General features: G+C 32.8%; 3 protein-coding genes across 3 annotated transcripts in view; 2 read left to right on the forward strand and 1 right to left on the reverse strand.

Annotated features, from left to right (window-relative positions):
• Positions 1-19,584, reverse strand: part of LOC143543393 (protein NO VEIN-like) — a 286,208-nt gene that overhangs the window by 95,916 nt on the left and 170,708 nt on the right. The window lies entirely within an intron of this gene.
• LOC143543388 (26S proteasome non-ATPase regulatory subunit 1 homolog B-like) lies at positions 1,737-6,890 on the forward strand. The gene is made up of 8 exons (XM_077035717.1): positions 1,737-2,187; positions 2,516-2,651; positions 2,751-2,996; positions 3,734-3,954; positions 4,034-4,292; positions 4,447-4,679; positions 5,319-5,820; positions 6,362-6,890. Exons 1-8 carry the CDS (start codon positions 1,811-1,813, stop codon positions 6,686-6,688), a joined length of 2,301 nt encoding a protein of 766 aa, XP_076891832.1. The 5' UTR covers positions 1,737-1,810; the 3' UTR covers positions 6,689-6,890.
• LOC143543409 (putative pectinesterase 29) lies at positions 8,754-11,137 on the forward strand. The gene is made up of 5 exons (XM_077035741.1): positions 8,754-9,004; positions 9,563-9,722; positions 9,801-10,013; positions 10,244-10,491; positions 10,718-11,137. Exons 1-5 carry the CDS (start codon positions 8,754-8,756, stop codon positions 10,887-10,889), a joined length of 1,044 nt encoding a protein of 347 aa, XP_076891856.1. The 3' UTR covers positions 10,890-11,137.

Raw genomic sequence — 19,584 nt, forward strand, 5'->3', positions numbered from 1 at the left:
AAAAAAAGAACGATTCAAATTTGCATATTGCAAGACATTTATATATTAATATAAAGTAATTTTTTAAACAACGTAAATAAAACAAATACGTAAGATATATTAGTTTTGATGATTATAGAGGAAAATTTCTAATTAGATAGGCAAACTAAAATACAAATATGCAAAAATAGTTATTCTTGGTGATTATTGTAATCTCGTTTTTTCCTTATTTACCTAAAACTAGAAACACGCACTGACAGTCAAAACCAAAAGACCCTTCTATATTTAGAAATTATTCTTTTTCTTTTTTTGTAAGGTAACTGAAAATGATAACTCCTCTGAAATTTACATTTACCATATTTGTAGAAGTATCCAATGAAAATAATAATTTTATGTTCGAATTATACTTTTGAAGTAAAAAAAAAAAAATAATGAAGTTAAATTGACGTAAATTTAACTGTAACTTTGTGCAATGTGTCTTTTGTTGTGCACAAATTATTTAACTTATATGCTAAAATAAACGTTTTCAGGAAAACTTTACCAGCGAAACTGTCACTAGCAAAAGAACTAATCATCTAACAATTGTTGGTGATTTATAGGTAGAAATTAATCCACACATGATTTCTTTACGAACCTTTATCAAAAGATTACCGACGAACCATACCATCACCGAGGGATAAGTGAATAACCGATGAATTCATTGGTTAGTGAAACTCATCTAACATAAATTGAAACATCAAACAGTTTTTTATAATAGCAATAAATAAATACTAGAGGTATTAATTAGTGATGCAAAATATAGATATTCAGAGTTAATTAAAGCTATGAATGGTAATAAAAATAAAAATTCTCCATTTTAAGAAAAACATTATTTACAGGAATATAAAATGTCCCGGCGTGAAAAAATCTTCATTAAATCATTTTAAAACAAGTAATCGTTTTTATTCACTTAACATTTATAAAAACCTTTCAAGTTTCTTAACATTCATACATTCCCACACCACCAATCCTATTATTCTTCTCCAAACAAATCTCCTTGGAGTTTTTTTTTATCAAAATTTTACACTCCAAAAAAATGGGATTTCTTGAAAGATTTCTAGTTATTGTTTTGTTGATCTGTTTGAGAAGATCAGAAGGTGGTGGAAGAAGACAGCCGTCTTGGGTTAGTGTCGAAGCAGCGACGGCAACGACGGCGGCAAAGTATCAAACAATTGTTGTTGATCAATCTGGCCAAGGAAACTTTACTACCATTCAGTCAGCTATTGATGCTATACCTTTTGATAATATGCAATGGATATGTGTTTATGTCAAAACTGGCGTTTACAAGTATACTTCTTTTATTCTTCATCTTTAATATTATTTTTATGGATTCATTTAAAATCTATTTATTTATGTATATATAATTTTATTTTTGTATGGATTAAATTAAAGTTTAAAAGGTTTTACAAAACTATTTCTTGTGTGTAACCTTGATTTATGATGTTATGTTTGACAAGATACATCTTTTGTTCTTCATGTTAAATGCTATTTTTTATGGGTTCATCTTAATTTTATTGATTTGTTTATTATTTTTAATGGATTATCAATAGTATTTCAAAATCATTTCAAAAAATTCTCTCATGTTAAAATATAATTATTTCATTACAATATTAAATTTATAGATTTTACAAAATTATTCTTGTGTGTACCTTTTGATTAATGATATTATCATAATGTTTGACCGTTCATTATTATTCATGTATAATATCAAAATGGGTAGGTACTTATTCTTCTTGTCAAGGTATATCAAGATTTGGCATCCCCAGATTACTTAAACATTTGCCAATGTCTTATGTTTCTTGATCAACCTGACGGTGTTGCAAGCATATTAGAGAAACTTTTAAGATCTGAAAACAAAGATGATGCATTGATGGCATTTCAAATTGCTTTTGACTTGATTGAAAACGAGCACCAAGCTTTTCTATTGAAAGTCAGAGATCAGTTGTCAAGTCCCAAGTTGAAACCTGAAGTGCCAGCTGTCACGGAGCCAAATCCTTCTGCGTCAGAGGACACTCAAATGGCTGATGAAACCCAACCACTTATTGCTACAGGGCCTGAATCTGACCCGGCTGAAGTGACCTATGCTGAAAGGTTGACTAAAATGAAGGGAATTTTGTCGGGTGAAACTCCTATTCAGTTGAAGCTCCAGTTTTTATACAGCCATAACAAGTGAGCAAACTTTTCCTTGTGTTTATCTAGACATTTTTTTTCTAGAGTTGGCAAAATGGGCGGGCCGAACAACATGGCATATGGGATTATTTTTCAGTATGGGTTTTATTGACCAGTTGACCCTGAAATACTTTTTTGTCCAGTTCCTTCTTTTAATAAAATACTAGTGTATATGATCACAAAGATCAGGTTATTTCAAAATTTACAGTCATAATAATGGACTTTGGAACTGTTTGAATTTTCAAGTTTTGAACTGTTTTTTTGTTTCTTTTGTTTGGTCTTTATTGCTAGTTTCTGTAAGATTCTTATAATATTCTGTCTTATATAGGTCGGATCTACTTATTCTCAAGACAATAAAGCAATCAATCGAGATGAGAAACAGTGTTTGCCACAGTGCAACAATATATGCCAACGCCCTTATGCACGCTGGAACAACTGTGGACACATTTTTAAGGGAAAATCTGGTATATAATGTTTTTTGTTATATTGTTCTCGCTTATTATCAAGTTATTTTTACCAACTCTAAATCTTATCATCATCTTGTACTTTACATATGCTTTTAGGATTGGCTGAGCAGAGCCACAAACTGGGCTAAATTTAGTGCAACAGCTGGGCTAGGTGTTATTCATGGAGGCCATCTTCAGCAAGGAAGATCACTCATGGCTCCTTACCTTCCTCAAAGTGGGTCCGGTGGTGGTAGTCCTTATTCTGAAGGCGGGGCCCTCTATGCCTTGGGTTTAATTCATGCAAACCATGGAGAAGGCATCAAACAGTTCTTACGTGAGAGCTTACGCAATACCAATGTGGAGGTAATTGTTTAATAACCTTTTAAAATCATAAACTTCTTCACACACACACACATGTATATTCAGGCACAAAATCTACTTTCTTGGATTAGAATCTGTTTATGTTTACCAGATATCATCTATATGTGTGTATGAGTATATATGTATAAATAGGATTAAGCAATCCATAAATTTTCAACTTTGTTCATAATTTTGTTACGCGCTTCAATATGTATCAATTTGCTTCTCATCATCTCGTGAATATTTAGCTTCTCATAAGACACAATACATACACGCACATGCACACATGTATTATATATCCATGTTTGTATATGTGTGTATATATAATACATATGTATATATCTACATGCATGTAGGTATATGTTTGTAGATAAACCAGTTTTTAAGTAGAGTACTATGCGAACTGAATTAACACTTGTACATACGGATGGCCTGATATAATATGAGTGAGAGAGTGGAGTATGTGGTTCATCCAGTTCTCTACCTAAAATTGATTCTGTACTGAACGACTATGTGTGTGTGTGTAATATGTATGTGTGTGAGAAACTAACTATTTTACTAATTTTGTAACTTCGATTCAAAGTTTTGCGTGTTTGATTTCATTCATAACATGACATTGTGAATCAGTGTTAAAAAGATAATGGATCTGTTTGATTTTCATGTTTCTTATTTACATTCAGATTATCAACTGATCCCGTATTTACATCTTTTATGTTTATTCTCTACATTGGCTGGTTCAGGTGGTTCAACACGGTGCTTGCTTAGGTCTTGGCTTGGCAGCTTTAGGGACTGCTGATAATGATATCTATGAAGAGTTGAAAAGTGTCCTCTTCACTGACAGTGCTGTTGCAGGTGAAGCTGCAGGCATTAGCATCGGCTTATTAATGGTGGGGACCGGAAGTCAGAATGCCGGAGATATGCTGCAGTATGCTCATGAAACACAACATGAAAAAATTATAAGGTAAGTTAAATAAACATCCTTAAACCTTTTGTTATTATGGTTTTCTTAATTGTTAATGATGCAAACTTTTGTTTTGTAGGGGGTTAGCATTAGGTATTGCACTCACGGTTTATGGAAGAGAAGAAGAAGCAGACACTCTAATTGAACAGATGACTCTGGATCAAGATGCCATACTACGTTATGGGGGGATGTATGCATTAGCAATGGCATACAGAGGAACTGGAAATAACAAGGCTATTCGCCAATTACTTCACTTTGCTGTGTCTGATGTCAGCGATGATGTCAGACGGACTGCTGTTTTGGCCCTTGGATTTGTTCTCTACAATGACCCAGAACAGGTTTGAACTGTTTTCTTTAGTTTCTAGTTATTTTTATTGTTATTTCCTTTTGTTAATAGTGGTTCAAGCATCTGTAGTAGAGGTGGCAAAATGGGTAAATTTTAATTATGGGTTGGGTTGACTAAATATGATAATTATTTCATGTTTACTGCAGACACCAAAAACAGTGGCACTATTGTCTGAGTCATACAACCCGCATGTGCGGTATGGTGCCGCCATGGCTGTAGGCATTTCATGTGCTGGTACTGGGCTAAGTGAAGCCATATCTTTGTTAGAACCTTTGACGTCCGATGTAACTGATTTTGTTCGTCAAGGTGCCTTAATTGCAATGGCCATGGTCATGATCCAAACCAGTGAAGCTAGTGACTCTCGTGTTGGCACCTTCAGGTATTCTTTTCTCAACATATATGTCTGCATTGTTATTTATTAAAGGTGTCAAATGGGCTTTCAAAGCAGGTGGGGTTTGCCTAAAAAACTTATTTCATATAATTCTTTTGTATTATAAATCTTTTGGATTACACATGAAGAAAATGAATAATGTAGTCGCTACTTTAAACATTATTTTGATCAAAAGCTAATAATAATAAAATTAAACGAAACAAAGTTTTTTAAAATCTTAACTAAGACCAGTACAAAAGTATATTTTCTAGTTAATTTTTGTGGATGAAAATGAAACTTAGTTGAAACATTTTGGAATGCATAAGGATGTTACATAATTAGACCTGAGTTAACGTTTTAATTCAATATGATTACAGAAATCATCAGTTTAATAATACAGTGTTCGATTTGAAATAATATAGTAGGTTTTATGCATAATGAAATTCTTTTTGGTAACCAATTATCTTTTCAATCTTATAAAGTCTTTGCAAAGTATGATTGCAGAAAAGATAGTTGCCAGAAAAGATAGTTGTTTAGTAATAATCTAAATGATATAATAAAAATGGTTTGAGGTTTTATGCATAATTTATACACTTTGAGCAACCTTCTTCTTGTTTCTTTTTGTCACATGCTCTAAATTTTCAACAGACGACAGCTGGAAAAGATTATTCTTGATAAACATGAAGACACTATGAGCAAGATGGGAGCTATTTTGGCGTCTGGAATTCTCGATGCTGGGGGAAGGAATGTTTCAATAAAATTACTTTCAAAAACCAAACATGACAAAATGACTGCAGTTATCGGACTTGCGGTTTTCAGTCAGTTTTGGTACTGGTACCCACTCATATACTTTATTAGTTTAGCTTTCTCTCCCACAGCTTTAATCGGACTCAACTATGACTTGAAAGTACCAAAATTTGAATTTTTATCACATGCAAAACCGTCTTTGTTTGAGTACCCTCGACCAACAACCGTCCCCACTGCTGCATCAGCTGTGAAACTCCCCACAGCTGTTTTGTCCACGTCAGCAAGAGCCAAAGCTAGGGCTACCAAGAAGGAAGCTGAAAAAGCCAATGCTGAAAAGTTGTCTGCTGCTGCTGACTCATCAAGTTCCGCCAAAGGGAAAGAAAAGGATGCTGACTCAATGCAGGTATGGATTTTCGGGCCCAAGGGTCAAAATGGGCTGGGTCAAAAAAATTAAATTTTCTTTTAGCGTTTAGCAAGGGTCAAAAGGGTAACTGGTTAGATTAAAAGGTATTTTTCATATAGAAATATAGAATTTTTAATGCAATTACAAAACTGTATTATTAAAATATTATCTAATTTGTTTAATTAAATTCGTCTAGGAGGTTGGGAAGTGATGATACAATACGGTTTCATGCACACTCATAAATAATACAAGAACTTTATTATCAGTCTAGGAGAGTAAAAATATTAGGTTGAATGGGCCAAATAGTTTTTTATGAACTTTGCAATTAATTGTTATTTTTAAAATTTCTACAAAAACTATATTATAGAAGTAATATCTCATTCATATGATTAAATCGGTCTAGGAGGTTGATTAGCTTGATGCATTAGACTTGGTCAAAATCTTGCTCATTCCATTTGACCAGTCAACCGATTTCAAGTAAACCGTGGTCAAAATTCTGTTCCTGAACAAAATGTAAAATCTTTTACGATGCATCTGACAGGTGGATGGCGCTGTGACCGAGAAGGAGAAAAAGGCTGAACCCGAACCAACATTCGAGATTCTAACCAACCCCGCAAGAGTGGTTCTCGCACAAGAGAAGTTCATCAAGTTTCTAGAAGACAGCAGATACGCACCAGTAAAACCAGCTGCATCTGGTTTTGTTCTCTTGAAAGACCTTCGCCCAACCGAACCAGAAGTGTTGGCTCTAACCGATGCACCCACGTCAACCACCACAGGTGCAGCCGCTCCTGCACAAACAGGGTCTACTGCAGCCATGGCTGTGGATGATGAGCCTCAACCGCCCCAGCCCTTTGAATACACCTCATGATCACTGTTTTAGTCAGTTTGATATGATCCGAGTCGACTCTGTTGCATCTGGTGAGTTGGAAACATTAGAACTGAATCAAGTGTAGTTATTTTCGCATTGGTTGTTTTTTCATGACTGATCATATATGTGTTTGTTTAGTTACTTTTTTTAACTCTTTACATTTCATGTTAAGCCTTAACTATAATCACTTTTTTGGCTATCATGTCTGTGTGTGTTTCTTATTATGCATGTTTCGTATTTAAGATTCGTGTTTTTGAAATCAACGTTAGATTGAAACGACTTTAAAACTCAAATCAAATGTATCGTTGTATCAAATTATTTGTTATATCATGTTATGTGACGACCAGTGAACTGATCATATTATTTATAAAGTTTGCGACAACCAGTGAACTGAAAACGATAGAGTTTGATGTTAAAAAATGAAAAGGTTGTGAAATATTGATGTTTTTAAAATTTTAGGTATTAAAATTTATGTCGGTATTTATTTTGATTTAAAATATTGGTGTTTTAAAACAAATCTCATTTTACTCTTGTCGTAGATTTTGTGTTTAAACTGAAACGTAAATCATAAATCAATATCGAGTAAACTGGTTTTTCCAGTAACATATTTGATTTCCTTTCATGTATATCTCCATCAACTTATTCCTAAATCACACGATTTACGATTACATACGATTACAGCTTCTTTTATGGTGTAAAATAAGCTATGATTAAATGCTTCTTTTATGGTCTAAACTCTAAAATAAGCTATATTTTAAAGTTTCTTTTCTGAAACATATGAAAGTTATTATAAAATCATTTCTTTTCTTTCTTTATTTCTTCTTTAAAATATATATATATATATATATTTATTCGTCATATTCATGTCATATGAGATATCACCTCATGCACTCCACCTTTTTTTATTTGTCATTGGAAATGTTTTTGAATGTATATCATTTTTCACCAACATAAAGTGGATACATGAAACAAATAGTAACTCATTACTCGTAAAACTATCACACGTAAATAAAAAAAGAACGATTCAAATTTGCATATTGCAAGACATTTATATATTAATATAAAGTAATTTTTTAAACAACGTAAATAAAACAAATACGTAAGATATATTAGTTTTGATGATTATAGAGGAAAATTTCTAATTAGATAGGCAAACTAAAATACAAATATGCAAAAATAGTTATTCTTGGTGATTATTGTAATCTCGTTTTTTCCTTATTTACCTAAAACTAGAAACACGCACTGACAGTCAAAACCAAAAGACCCTTCTATATTTAGAAATTATTCTTTTTCTTTTTTTGTAAGGTAACTGAAAATGATAACTCCTCTGAAATTTACATTTACCATATTTGTAGAAGTATCCAATGAAAATAATAATTTTATGTTCGAATTATACTTTTGAAGTAAAAAAAAAAAAAATAATGAAGTTAAATTGACGTAAATTTAACTGTAACTTTGTGCAATGTGTCTTTTGTTGTGCACAAATTATTTAACTTATATGCTAAAATAAACGTTTTCAGGAAAACTTTACCAGCGAAACTGTCACTAGCAAAAGAACTAATCATCTAACAATTGTTGGTGATTTATAGGTAGAAATTAATCCACACATGATTTCTTTACGAACCTTTATCAAAAGATTACCGACGAACCATACCATCACCGAGGGATAAGTGAATAACCGATGAATTCATTGGTTAGTGAAACTCATCTAACATAAATTGAAACATCAAACAGTTTTTTATAATAGCAATAAATAAATACTAGAGGTATTAATTAGTGATGCAAAATATAGATATTCAGAGTTAATTAAAGCTATGAATGGTAATAAAAATAAAAATTCTCCATTTTAAGAAAAACATTATTTACAGGAATATAAAATGTCCCGGCGTGAAAAAATCTTCATTAAATCATTTTAAAACAAGTAATCGTTTTTATTCACTTAACATTTATAAAAACCTTTCAAGTTTCTTAACATTCATACATTCCCACACCACCAATCCTATTATTCTTCTCCAAACAAATCTCCTTGGAGTTTTTTTTTATCAAAATTTTACACTCCAAAAAAATGGGATTTCTTGAAAGATTTCTAGTTATTGTTTTGTTGATCTGTTTGAGAAGATCAGAAGGTGGTGGAAGAAGACAGCCGTCTTGGGTTAGTGTCGAAGCAGCGACGGCAACGACGGCGGCAAAGTATCAAACAATTGTTGTTGATCAATCTGGCCAAGGAAACTTTACTACCATTCAGTCAGCTATTGATGCTATACCTTTTGATAATATGCAATGGATATGTGTTTATGTCAAAACTGGCGTTTACAAGTATACTTCTTTTATTCTTCATCTTTAATATTATTTTTATGGATTCATTTAAAATCTATTTATTTATGTATATATAATTTTATTTTTGTATGGATTAAATTAAAGTTTAAAAGGTTTTACAAAACTATTTCTTGTGTGTAACCTTGATTTATGATGTTATGTTTGACAAGATACATCTTTTGTTCTTCATGTTAAATGCTATTTTTTATGGGTTCATCTTAATTTTATTGATTTGTTTATTATTTTTAATGGATTATCAATAGTATTTCAAAATCATTTCAAAAAATTCTCTCATGTTAAAATATAATTATTTCATTACAATATTAAATTTATAGATTTTACAAAATTATTCTTGTGTGTACCTTTTGATTAATGATATTATCATAATGTTTGACCGTTCATTATTATTCATGTATAAAGTTCTGACAATTTAGATTCATGTTTGATTTTTTTTATAAAACTTTAGATTCATTTTTCAATATGTTATATTTATGTATTTCCCTTAAATATTTTGTTTTTTATATATATTGTTTATGATTTAACTAATTATTTGTGCAGTGAACAAGTTAAAATCCCACATAATAAGCCTATGATATATCTAAAAGGAGGTGGTAAAAGAAATACATATGTTGTTTGGGGTTCTCATAAATCCGTTGAAACCGATGCTACATTTATTTCTGAAGCTGACGAGGTGGTCGTCAAGAGTATCACTTTTGTTGTACGTACACATCACTCTTTTAATATTGTTACTTTATAATTAATTTCATTAATTAACTAATTAATGTTGTTTAATTAGAATAATTACAACTACCCTTTGGGACATAACGGCAATCCCATCATGCCCGCGGTGGCGGCCAAGATCTCCGGTGACAAATCGGCATTTTATCGATGTGGCTTCATGGGTGTTCAAGATACGGTGTGGGATGACTCGGGTAGACATTACTTTAAGTTGTGTTCGATACGAGGTGCGGTTGATTTCATTATGGGTTCCGGTCGATCTATATATGAGGTGATTATTATTGAATAGTGTACCAACATTATTATTATTATTATTATTATTATTATTATTATTATTATTATTATTATTATTATTACATGTGATGTTTAGCTTAACCTTTTTTTATATACAACTGTCACAAACACATCATTGTTTGTGTCAAAATACATTTTAAAGTGTTTTGTTTTGAAATATGTAATTTTAATTGTGTAGCTGTTTTTAATTTATTTTATATTTTTTAGAGGTGTACTATTTCTGTGATCGCGGGATTCTTGAGTCCCCAACCAGGTTTTATCACTGCCCAATCGAGGGAGGGCGCTAGTGACAACAACGGTTTCGTGTTTAAAGATTGCAATGTGGTTGGAAACGGCACAACCTATTTGGGTAGACCGTGGCGTGGGTATGCCAAGGTTCTATTCTATAACTCGAGTTTATCGGACGTTGTGGTTCCTCAAGGATGGCTTGATGGTGACTTCATTGGCACCTCAATGTATGATCTCATTCTCTCTTATTTATCCGGTTTAATCCGAAACCATATATTTTTCTTTAATTTTAGTATAAAGATTTCATTTGAGTTATTGTGGACGCAGTGAGCCCCACATGACGTGTCTTGTATAATAAAATGACATGTTTTGACCCATCACAAAACTAGTCTAGCCATATAATCACATGTATATGTTTTTTTTTTAAAACGATTTTTGGGTTGGTTGAAACAGGAAAGATTTGGTGTTTGCTGAGGATGAATGTAGGGGCGAAGGATCGGGGACATCACAAAGAGTATATTGGGAAAGCAAGCTAAGCAAGGAGGAGATACGGCGGTTAACGAGCATGTCGTACATCGATGACGAAGGTTGGATGAAAAAGCAAGCTTTCAATATGTTACCTTGAACTCTTTTTTAACTGTTTTAATTGGTTTTTCTTTTACTTTGAAATGTCTTTTTGAAAATTGTTAGATTTTAGTGTGATTGTAACTTTAAAAGGATTGTTAGATGGTATCGATCCTTGTCTTCGGTCATCGGTTTGTTAACACGATGATTTCGGTTGTAAATGGTATTCGAACTTTGAACTGAAATGCTATGAATGCTATGATTTGATGAATTTCTAGTTGAAAGTTGTCACCTAAAAGAGGAGTATGTTCAACTGCAATCTATTCAACTTTATGTAGGCTTTAGACTTTTTAACTTTTTTTTAAAAGTCGGATTTGTTTTTCAGTTGGCTATTTCCAAATATTATCAAGGGTCGGTTAGAAATTTTACATTATAACTTTATTAAAAATATTGTTTCACAGGAGGTCCACCGACCCCTGTTCTACTGGGTAAGGTACGCCCGTGACTTCTATGTATCATGCTTCATGCATATAAACTATTACCCGTTTATTTTACTATTTTTTGATGACAAATTTCATACAAATTAGTAATATTATTAAGGTGCAATTTTTACAAAAAGAAAAAAATCTTCAACAGCCTACAAGTGAAAAGATATTAAAATTACACCAATCGATTCATTCTAAAGTGATTTTCTTCAATCTTGTCTTTATCCGTAGGAACTCACGTAGTTTTATATGTTTCACGATTTTGTCTGGAAAAGTAGTAATGTCTTGTTTCTCTCTTTAGAGATACACCAACTTGTGATATGAAAAAATTGTTTGAATTATACTTATTGAACTCTATTATTATATCTGTTATTGACAAAGCAAAGAACGATTGTAATTTACTCACGTAGTCGAATAAAAATGTAGCTAAAAGGGTTGAAAGTTACCGAGAATCTCTTTTGATGAATGCAATATTCTAAATCTGTTGTTGTCAAAAGAGTATTTAGTAATATTATTTTTATCCATAATTAACGCATTAAATGCCTAGCTCGTTTTAAAATGACCTTTATTGACCTGATACGCCGTCCTTTTTAAGAACTAACCTTATTTGGATGACCTTTTGTGACAAGTTAATGTTGGGCCATTCATGGGCTAGGTTTGAAAAAGTGGTATTGGATAGTTTGGGCTTAAGATCCATATTGCAAGGCCCAATTTAGATTTATTTATTTATTGTTTTATTTTTATTTGTCTCGGACTGGGGTGTGTATCCGATGTGGATCTTTAAACTCAGTTTTGAATTCTTTCATTCTTTAATCTTTATTAATACATTTTGTTGGAATTCTGTTCTCTTTCTCCAAAAGAAATGTTTTCTAGGTTAATTATGTGTCTCTTAATGGCTTTTTAGGTCAAAATAATTAATTGGTTCATTGGTTGTGTCCATTTAAATGGTAATGTGGTAAATAATCAATTAGTTTCCATAGGCTGTATGTCAACTTACTCGTTTTGAAAAACATGGATATGGATAATAACAAGATGGTTAATTGAATAATGATTAAGTGTGATATTTAAATCGTCATTTGACAACATGTGCATAAGTGCATTGTTCTCTCTAACTAATCAAATAAAGACTTCTGTTTTAAAAAAAACGTGTATTTAAATACCCGGCATATTGATATAAGTTGTGATCTCGATTACTTCAGTTATTTTGCACATATATTTGAACAAGATTGTTAATTGAATAATGATTACGTGAGATATCTATATCGTCAATTGAAACTATGTATTTCATTTTTGTCTATATAAATTATCATCTTTGGAATTAAAATGATAGGTGAAGAATATAAATAAAGGATCCAAATATCCTTTGGGAGTTTTTATTCATAGATTTTAGATTTAAGAAAAATATATCACAAAAGATACTCTAGACACTCGAGAAATCACATGGGGTTGTTGACATGTTGATATTTTCCTAAACTTATTAAACCAACCAAATATATTTTATTCATGAATTATCGCAAAAGATATTTCGTTTTATAATTTAAAATCTTTCTTTGATAAATAAAAAGTTAAGATAATAGATTAATAGCCGCCACACATTATTCCAATATAATATTAATTTGGTATTAACATAATAGGGTAAAGTTAAAATACAAATGACAACAAAAATAAGAAGGGTGAAAAGTAATCTAATATATTGATTTTAGATTTGTATGGTGAAGATTAATTTGAAAATAAAAATTAATGAAAAGGACATGAATGCAATAACCCATTTATGATGACTCTCTCTCTCTACACGCAAGGCACATGACAATTCCTTCATCATTTTAAAACGTCTATAACTTTTCATACGACGTTTTTTTTTAGAATTTTTTTTTACCATAATAACAAGCGTTTTTTATCTTTAATATGAATATCATATTGTTATATAAAAATAAAAAAAAATTGGTGGGTTTTTTTGTATTGTGTTATTTGGTTGTCCATTGTGTTTTTTAATTGAGTTTTTCTATACATTGTGTTATATATTTTGGTCATTGTGTTTTTCAATTGATACTCATATTAAATATAAAAATTAAAACAAAGATTACGTCATTGTGCCTTTCGTTTGTCACTGTGTCTTTGTGCTCAACATTTGCTTTATGTTGATTATGTATTACGTTCAAGTCATTGTGTAATATGTAGATTCCATTGTGTTTTACGTTTAAGGTCAGTATGTTATATGTAATTATGTATTTACCATTGTGTCTTACGTTTAAGGTCATTGTGTTATATGTATTTACCATTATGTCTTACGTTTAAGATCATTGTGTTATATGTATTTACCATTGTGTCTTACGTGTGAGGTCATTGTGTTATATGTATTTACCATTGTGTCTTATGTTTAAGGTCATTGTGTTATATGTATTTACCATTATGTCTTACGTTTATGGTCATTGTTTTATATGTATTTACCATTATGTCTTACGTTTATGGTCATTGTGTTAAATGTATTTACCATTGTGTCTTACGTTTAAGGTCGTTGTGTTATATGTATTTACCATTGTGTCTTACGTTTCAGGCTATTGTGTTATATGTATTTACCATTTTGTCTTACGTTTAAGGTCGTTGTGTTATATGTATTTACCATTGTGTCTTACGTTTCAGGCTATTGTGTTATATGTATTTACCATTGTGTCTTACGTTTAAGGTCATTGTGTTATATGTATTTACCATTGTGTCTAACGTTTCAAGCCATTGTGTTGTTATATTATATGTATTCATTATTGTGTTTTACGTTTCATGTTATTGTGGAATATGCATTTATCATTGTGTTTTATGTATTAGATAATTTGTTGGTATTTTTCATTATATATATTATTACACAACGGTGTTATTAGTATTTAAAAAAAACACAATGATCAGTTAAAAGACATAATAATAAATGATGCGTGCGTGTGCGCATGTGGTAGTATAAAATATGATGGATGGAATGATTTGCTTTTGCACAAGATCGTGTTTTAATTTTATAAAAGTGATTTCTACAAAGACTAAACACACACAAAATAGGCAAGTGTACCTATCGTATATATAGAATAGTATTGGTAAGAACCAAGTATCGATCCGTGGGCACAAAGGTTTCTAATAATGAATCGTTGTTTTGCTTTAATCGGAGGTTTTAATCATTTTGGGGTTAATTTTTGAACTTTTTATAAAATGTAAATACTTATATATAATATATAGATGACCAAGATAAGAGATTCTAAACGAGTAATTCAATTATGTGAAGGTTACCATCTAATATCTAGAATCCACTCCATTGTTCCTTGATGATTAATAGTTAAACATGTGATAGACTTGTCCTAATAATATATGATAGAATTATGATCCTCATTTTGGAGTGAACACATTCTATGACATAATGAATAATAGCATGCATATTTTCAAGTCCATCCTATGCTTAATAGCATGCTACCCCGAGAATGTCAATTTAAGTAAATAAGCAGTTGGTAAAGTAGAATGATTAGAATTGACTTCGATTTCTCAAATACCAATCCTAACAACTTTGAGTGGTTGTAGTTAACTCACACAACATCCCCTTGGTTGATTTATGTAGGTTATAATTACACATTCCGTTAACATATGATTTCTTTAACTAGCATGATATCCTAAGCAAAGCCATTTTCGGATTACCAAGACTTAGAGAAATACATCATAAATTATATCTCATCATTTCTAAGTACAATATAAGGATCCATGTTTCGATAATGTATCAAAGTATTTCTATCTTTCAAGAACATGAATCGATCATGAACGATTGCCAATATAATTGACAATCACCAACTTTGAATTAGTATTTTAAGATGGTGAAACATTTCTCATCAAAAGATAATTGTAAGATAACCATGTACTTTACCAAACTAAACCACATGTTTTATATAATCATCAAGTAAAACAAAGCTTCTTCATAGATTTTAGATGGTAAATGGAGTTTAGCTCATAATGAGCATGATGATAAACATTAAGATGGATGATAATAACAAATACATGATTAAACTTAGAACAATCTAACCAAACGTAGATGAAGCTTCCTTCTTAATGATGATGATGATGGATGGTGATGATGGTTGTGACACCCGGTAATTATTTCACACTCTAATCTATATACTTGATTTAAATTATGTGTTGATTATATAAGTTATATGACGTATAAACCATAGTATACTTGAAATGTGAACGAGAACAGTCGTAATGCCTATAGGATTGTATAAAGTGCCGATGAGAACGACTATATGATAAAGACAGCCCAGTAATAGTCAGAGGTGACAAACATATCAAGCTAAATATATACCTATGATCCAATATAAGGGGTAATGGTAAGACCATGCCCAGTAATGTTCTAATACTCTAATTAGGACCAAAACGCCATAAACGTTTAAATAATGGAATATAGTCGCCGAACCGGCCAAATCAATGATACATTATACAGTGAGACGACCAAGATATGAAACTATGAAGGAATTAAAGGTATACTAGTCAAAAATAATATGAAGTTAATAATTTAAACAATCCATAAAGGATTACAATATGGAGCACTATTTAACCAAATATAACTCCGGGCTAAATTTAAATATACATCATACCGGGAACCAAAATAAATACGGGTTCCATATCATCTATAATATACCCAAAGTTCAAACAGAAGAGTGGAAAAACTCTGCGTGACATTGGGAAACCCGTGGGAAGAATCCTTGCGAAAAACCCTAAAAACCAAAAATCCTTTTCAAAGACCCTGTGCTCAAAGTGCTCAAAGACCCTGTGCTCAAAGTGCTCAAAGACCCTGCGGGAAGACCTGCGGGAAGACCCTGCGGGAAGACCTGCGGGAAGACCTGCGGGAAGACCCTGCGGGAAGACCTGCGGGAAGACCCTGCGGGAAGACCTGCGGGAAGACCCTGCGGGAAGGGAATACTTCCGCCCAAAATGAGCCAGTCTATGCTTCTGGAAGATCTTATCTTTTACCTACCAAGGTATGGGCACAATATTGAAAGTACTACAAGATCAAGCAAAATCTTCCTAACCATTCCCTATGGCCGCCTACCCCCATTCCATCAAATAAACAACAATAAAAACCATGCTTTGACCAACTATTTCACTTTATGGTGTAAGATTTGACACCCTTAAATCAAGGGATTGTAATCTTTTGGATCCCCCAAATCAAGGGATGTGTTCCCTTGGGTTTGCCTATAAATTAGACCAATTATTTTGATGAAAAACACCACACACAAACTCATACAAACCCTTAAACACACTCCAAATTTCTCTCTTTTCATGGCTGAAGAACAGCAGCAGCGCAACACCAAGAAACCGCCTCTTTGCAACCCAATTTCTCTATAATTCTGCCCTGAACCCTCTGAACCCTATATATCGTTGGAAAGCTAGAAGAAATCCTTAAACCGTAGTGGAAAGCCTTGAACGGATCTCTGCCCGGAAAACTCGGTAAGAAGCTTTGAACCTTCGAAGGTCACTGCTGGGAAACTGCATTTTCCAGCAGTACCCACCTCTCTTCTTTTGTTCATATCTCACAAACTACTTGGTATTTTTCGGTGATTCTTGTTTAGAAATCCAAGGAAACTCGTAAGGATCACGAACCATCTTTCGAATATCCATTTCCGGCTTAATTTCAGCACTTGGTAAGCCTAAAAGTCTAATTGTTCTTCATAAAATACTTGCTGGAAAATGGTTCTTTTCTGTCCAGCCAACACACACTCGTTTCCTTTGATTTTAACACTTGTGTTCATGTTTAATAAACATATTCTAGAGCCTACACTACAAGACCATCATCCAAGAGCCTAAACACGCTCAAGAACGTCTCGAAAAACCGACATTTCCAAAGTAATAAAATCATATTATGTTTAATAGAAAAACATGGATTAAGCCTAAGATACATATATTTAATGAGGTGATAAATCATGAATATAAACTTGAAGTGTGACATATAAGTAAGGATAAATCATGTTAAGTAAAAGATATAAAGGATTTAAAGGGGTGTTTAAGGAAGGTTAAGGTAAAAATGATCTTCAGTAGTAAAACCCATTTATAAATAAACAAGATGATCTAAATGTAAAAATGGAATTTTGGTTATGTTAAACTTTACAAAGGATATAACTAACGTATTAAAAACCGTATCGGGTTCGTCATAAAAGTAAAAATAATAATAGTAATAATAATAGTAATAATAATAATAATAATGATAAAATATGAGTACTAGTAAGATATATATAATATATGCTTATAAGATTTAAAAAGGATATTAATAATACTTATAATATATACATAACAAAATAAGTATACAAGTCATACACATATATTCCTATATATGTGCAATAAATATAAAATACGGGTTTTTGTGATGGACATTGCGAGTAACCGGAAGGGTGGAGGTGCCGGTAGTCGGGACGTCCTGTCTAGGCTGGTAACTGAATATATCATAGATGGGCCCGTTACCTACCTGGGGACTAACGATGAGAGCTCCAAAACCTATTAGGCCAAAGCATGTCACGAACGTCATGATTACCGACTAATAATTTGTATCGAGCATTCCCTAATGCTCGAAGGATATATATATAAAGAGAATATAACGGGCATATATATAACAAGTATAAGACGTTGTCTAACGTCCATATCGCTAAGGTATAAAAATACATATATACCGCCACCTCATAAGTATGTATCGGGCTAAGTATTAATATTAGTATAAGTATTATGTACTGAAGAATGTACGTATACGATATAATACAGGAAACTCACCAAGTATAACGGAACATTATTCCTCGATTTAAGGTGAGTCTCACAGCCCCTATTTTCATTATTTTCACTATGTTTTAAACTGTTTTCGGGGCGAGGGACACGTGTTTAAATATGTTTTATCATGGTGTATATCTTGATTTACAATGTGCGTGTACATGAGATATTTGGCGCGCTCATGGTACATAAAGTCCCCGGTATATATTGTAACCATAAACTATAGGCAACTATAGCCGAGGAACTCTACGGGTAGTACTACTGGTCTGACCAACCCACTCGTAAGTGGTCGCGCCACTTTATAAGACGGGTGCTTAGTTTTCCAATTTATTTATTCCCTCGTGGACTCGTGGGTTGTTATGTGGGGCTTTATGGTGTATATATATAGTCAAGGAATGGTTACGAACTCATGTATTCACGTTACACTGCAAGTCATGGATATTGCATTCATGACGTTATGAGAATTATATTAGAAAGCATTTTATCGAGTCACAAAACTTGTGAACTCACTCAGTTTATACTGATTAAATTATTTTACGTGTCTTTCAGGTATTTAGCCACGTGGAGAGGTCACGGTGTCTCACTACGATTTTATGTTTAACTATGAAAATTTCATGTATGAGGATTTTATATTTTGGAGTTTTCATGGTTTTATTCCCCCTTCGGCGGGACATAACTGTGAAATCTCAATATGTTACATGTAAACTTTATTATTGGTATTTTGTAAAACTTATATCATGAATGAAATCCTCATGTATTTTTATCATATAGTTGTTTGCTTAACCGCGCTCTCGAAAAACCTTTCATGAGTCGCACACCGGTTGTTTCCGCCTATGGACCGGGTGTGACAGACTGGTATCAGAGCCAAGGTTATAGCGAACTAGGATTCAACCATGAGTCTAGACTATAACCCCTTAGATTCCCTCGTGAAAACGTTTTTCATGCATGACATGTTTTCAAAACTTGCATTACACGAGAGTGCACGTGTCTTCACGACACCTTTATCGCAATTAATGGTCTAGTATGGGAATGACCAAAATAAGGGATAGGAAAAACATAAAGCGATATTATCACTAATTAAACCTTAATCCTTTCAGCGATGGCCTTCCCGAACAATGATCCATATCATGGCCTAGCCATCACTGACTCCGACTCCGGCTCTGACTCTAACACTGATAGCAGCAGTGTCCATATGAGCGACGTTGTTCCAATTCCTGATGATCCTATAGAGATCTCCGATGACGAGCCTACCGAGGTAATCAGGCTCGATGAGGACGACAAGGTAACCTATGACAACGACGACCTTGAGGAGATGGAGGAGCTGGCTGCAGTGCCCTCCGAGGAGATACGAGCCGCCGGGCTGAAAAGGTATGCCACGGACTCCGACGATGAGGTGCCCCGGACTATACATGAGGTAGGCGAGTCCTCACGCCCCCAAGGGCGCGCTACCTCCGATGATACAGAGGTCCCCGTACCACCGACCACAGCAGCCGCCGA

Source organism: Bidens hawaiensis, unplaced genomic scaffold (assembly GCF_021521415.1).
Source record: "Bidens hawaiensis isolate Kalapana, Puna unplaced genomic scaffold, B.hawaiensis_p1.1 tig00013119_1, whole genome shotgun sequence".
Taxonomy (NCBI): Eukaryota; Viridiplantae; Streptophyta; class Magnoliopsida; order Asterales; family Asteraceae; genus Bidens; species Bidens hawaiensis.

Coding starts and splice junctions, on each gene's coding strand:
- LOC143543388 (XM_077035717.1), top strand. CDS start 1,811: ATGTTTCTTGATCAACCTGACGGTGTTGCAAGCATATTAGAGAAACTT. Junction 4,680..5,318: donor TCTCGTGTTGGCACCTTCAG/GTATTCTTTTCT, acceptor AATTTTCAACAG/ACGACAGCTGGAAAAGATTA. Junction 5,821..6,361: donor AGGATGCTGACTCAATGCAG/GTATGGATTTTC, acceptor TGCATCTGACAG/GTGGATGGCGCTGTGACCGA.
- LOC143543409 (XM_077035741.1), top strand. CDS start 8,754: ATGGGATTTCTTGAAAGATTTCTAGTTATTGTTTTGTTGATCTGTTTG. Junction 9,005..9,562: donor GTCAAAACTGGCGTTTACAA/GTATACTTCTTT, acceptor TTATTTGTGCAG/TGAACAAGTTAAAATCCCAC. Junction 9,723..9,800: donor TCAAGAGTATCACTTTTGTT/GTACGTACACAT, acceptor TTGTTTAATTAG/AATAATTACAACTACCCTTT.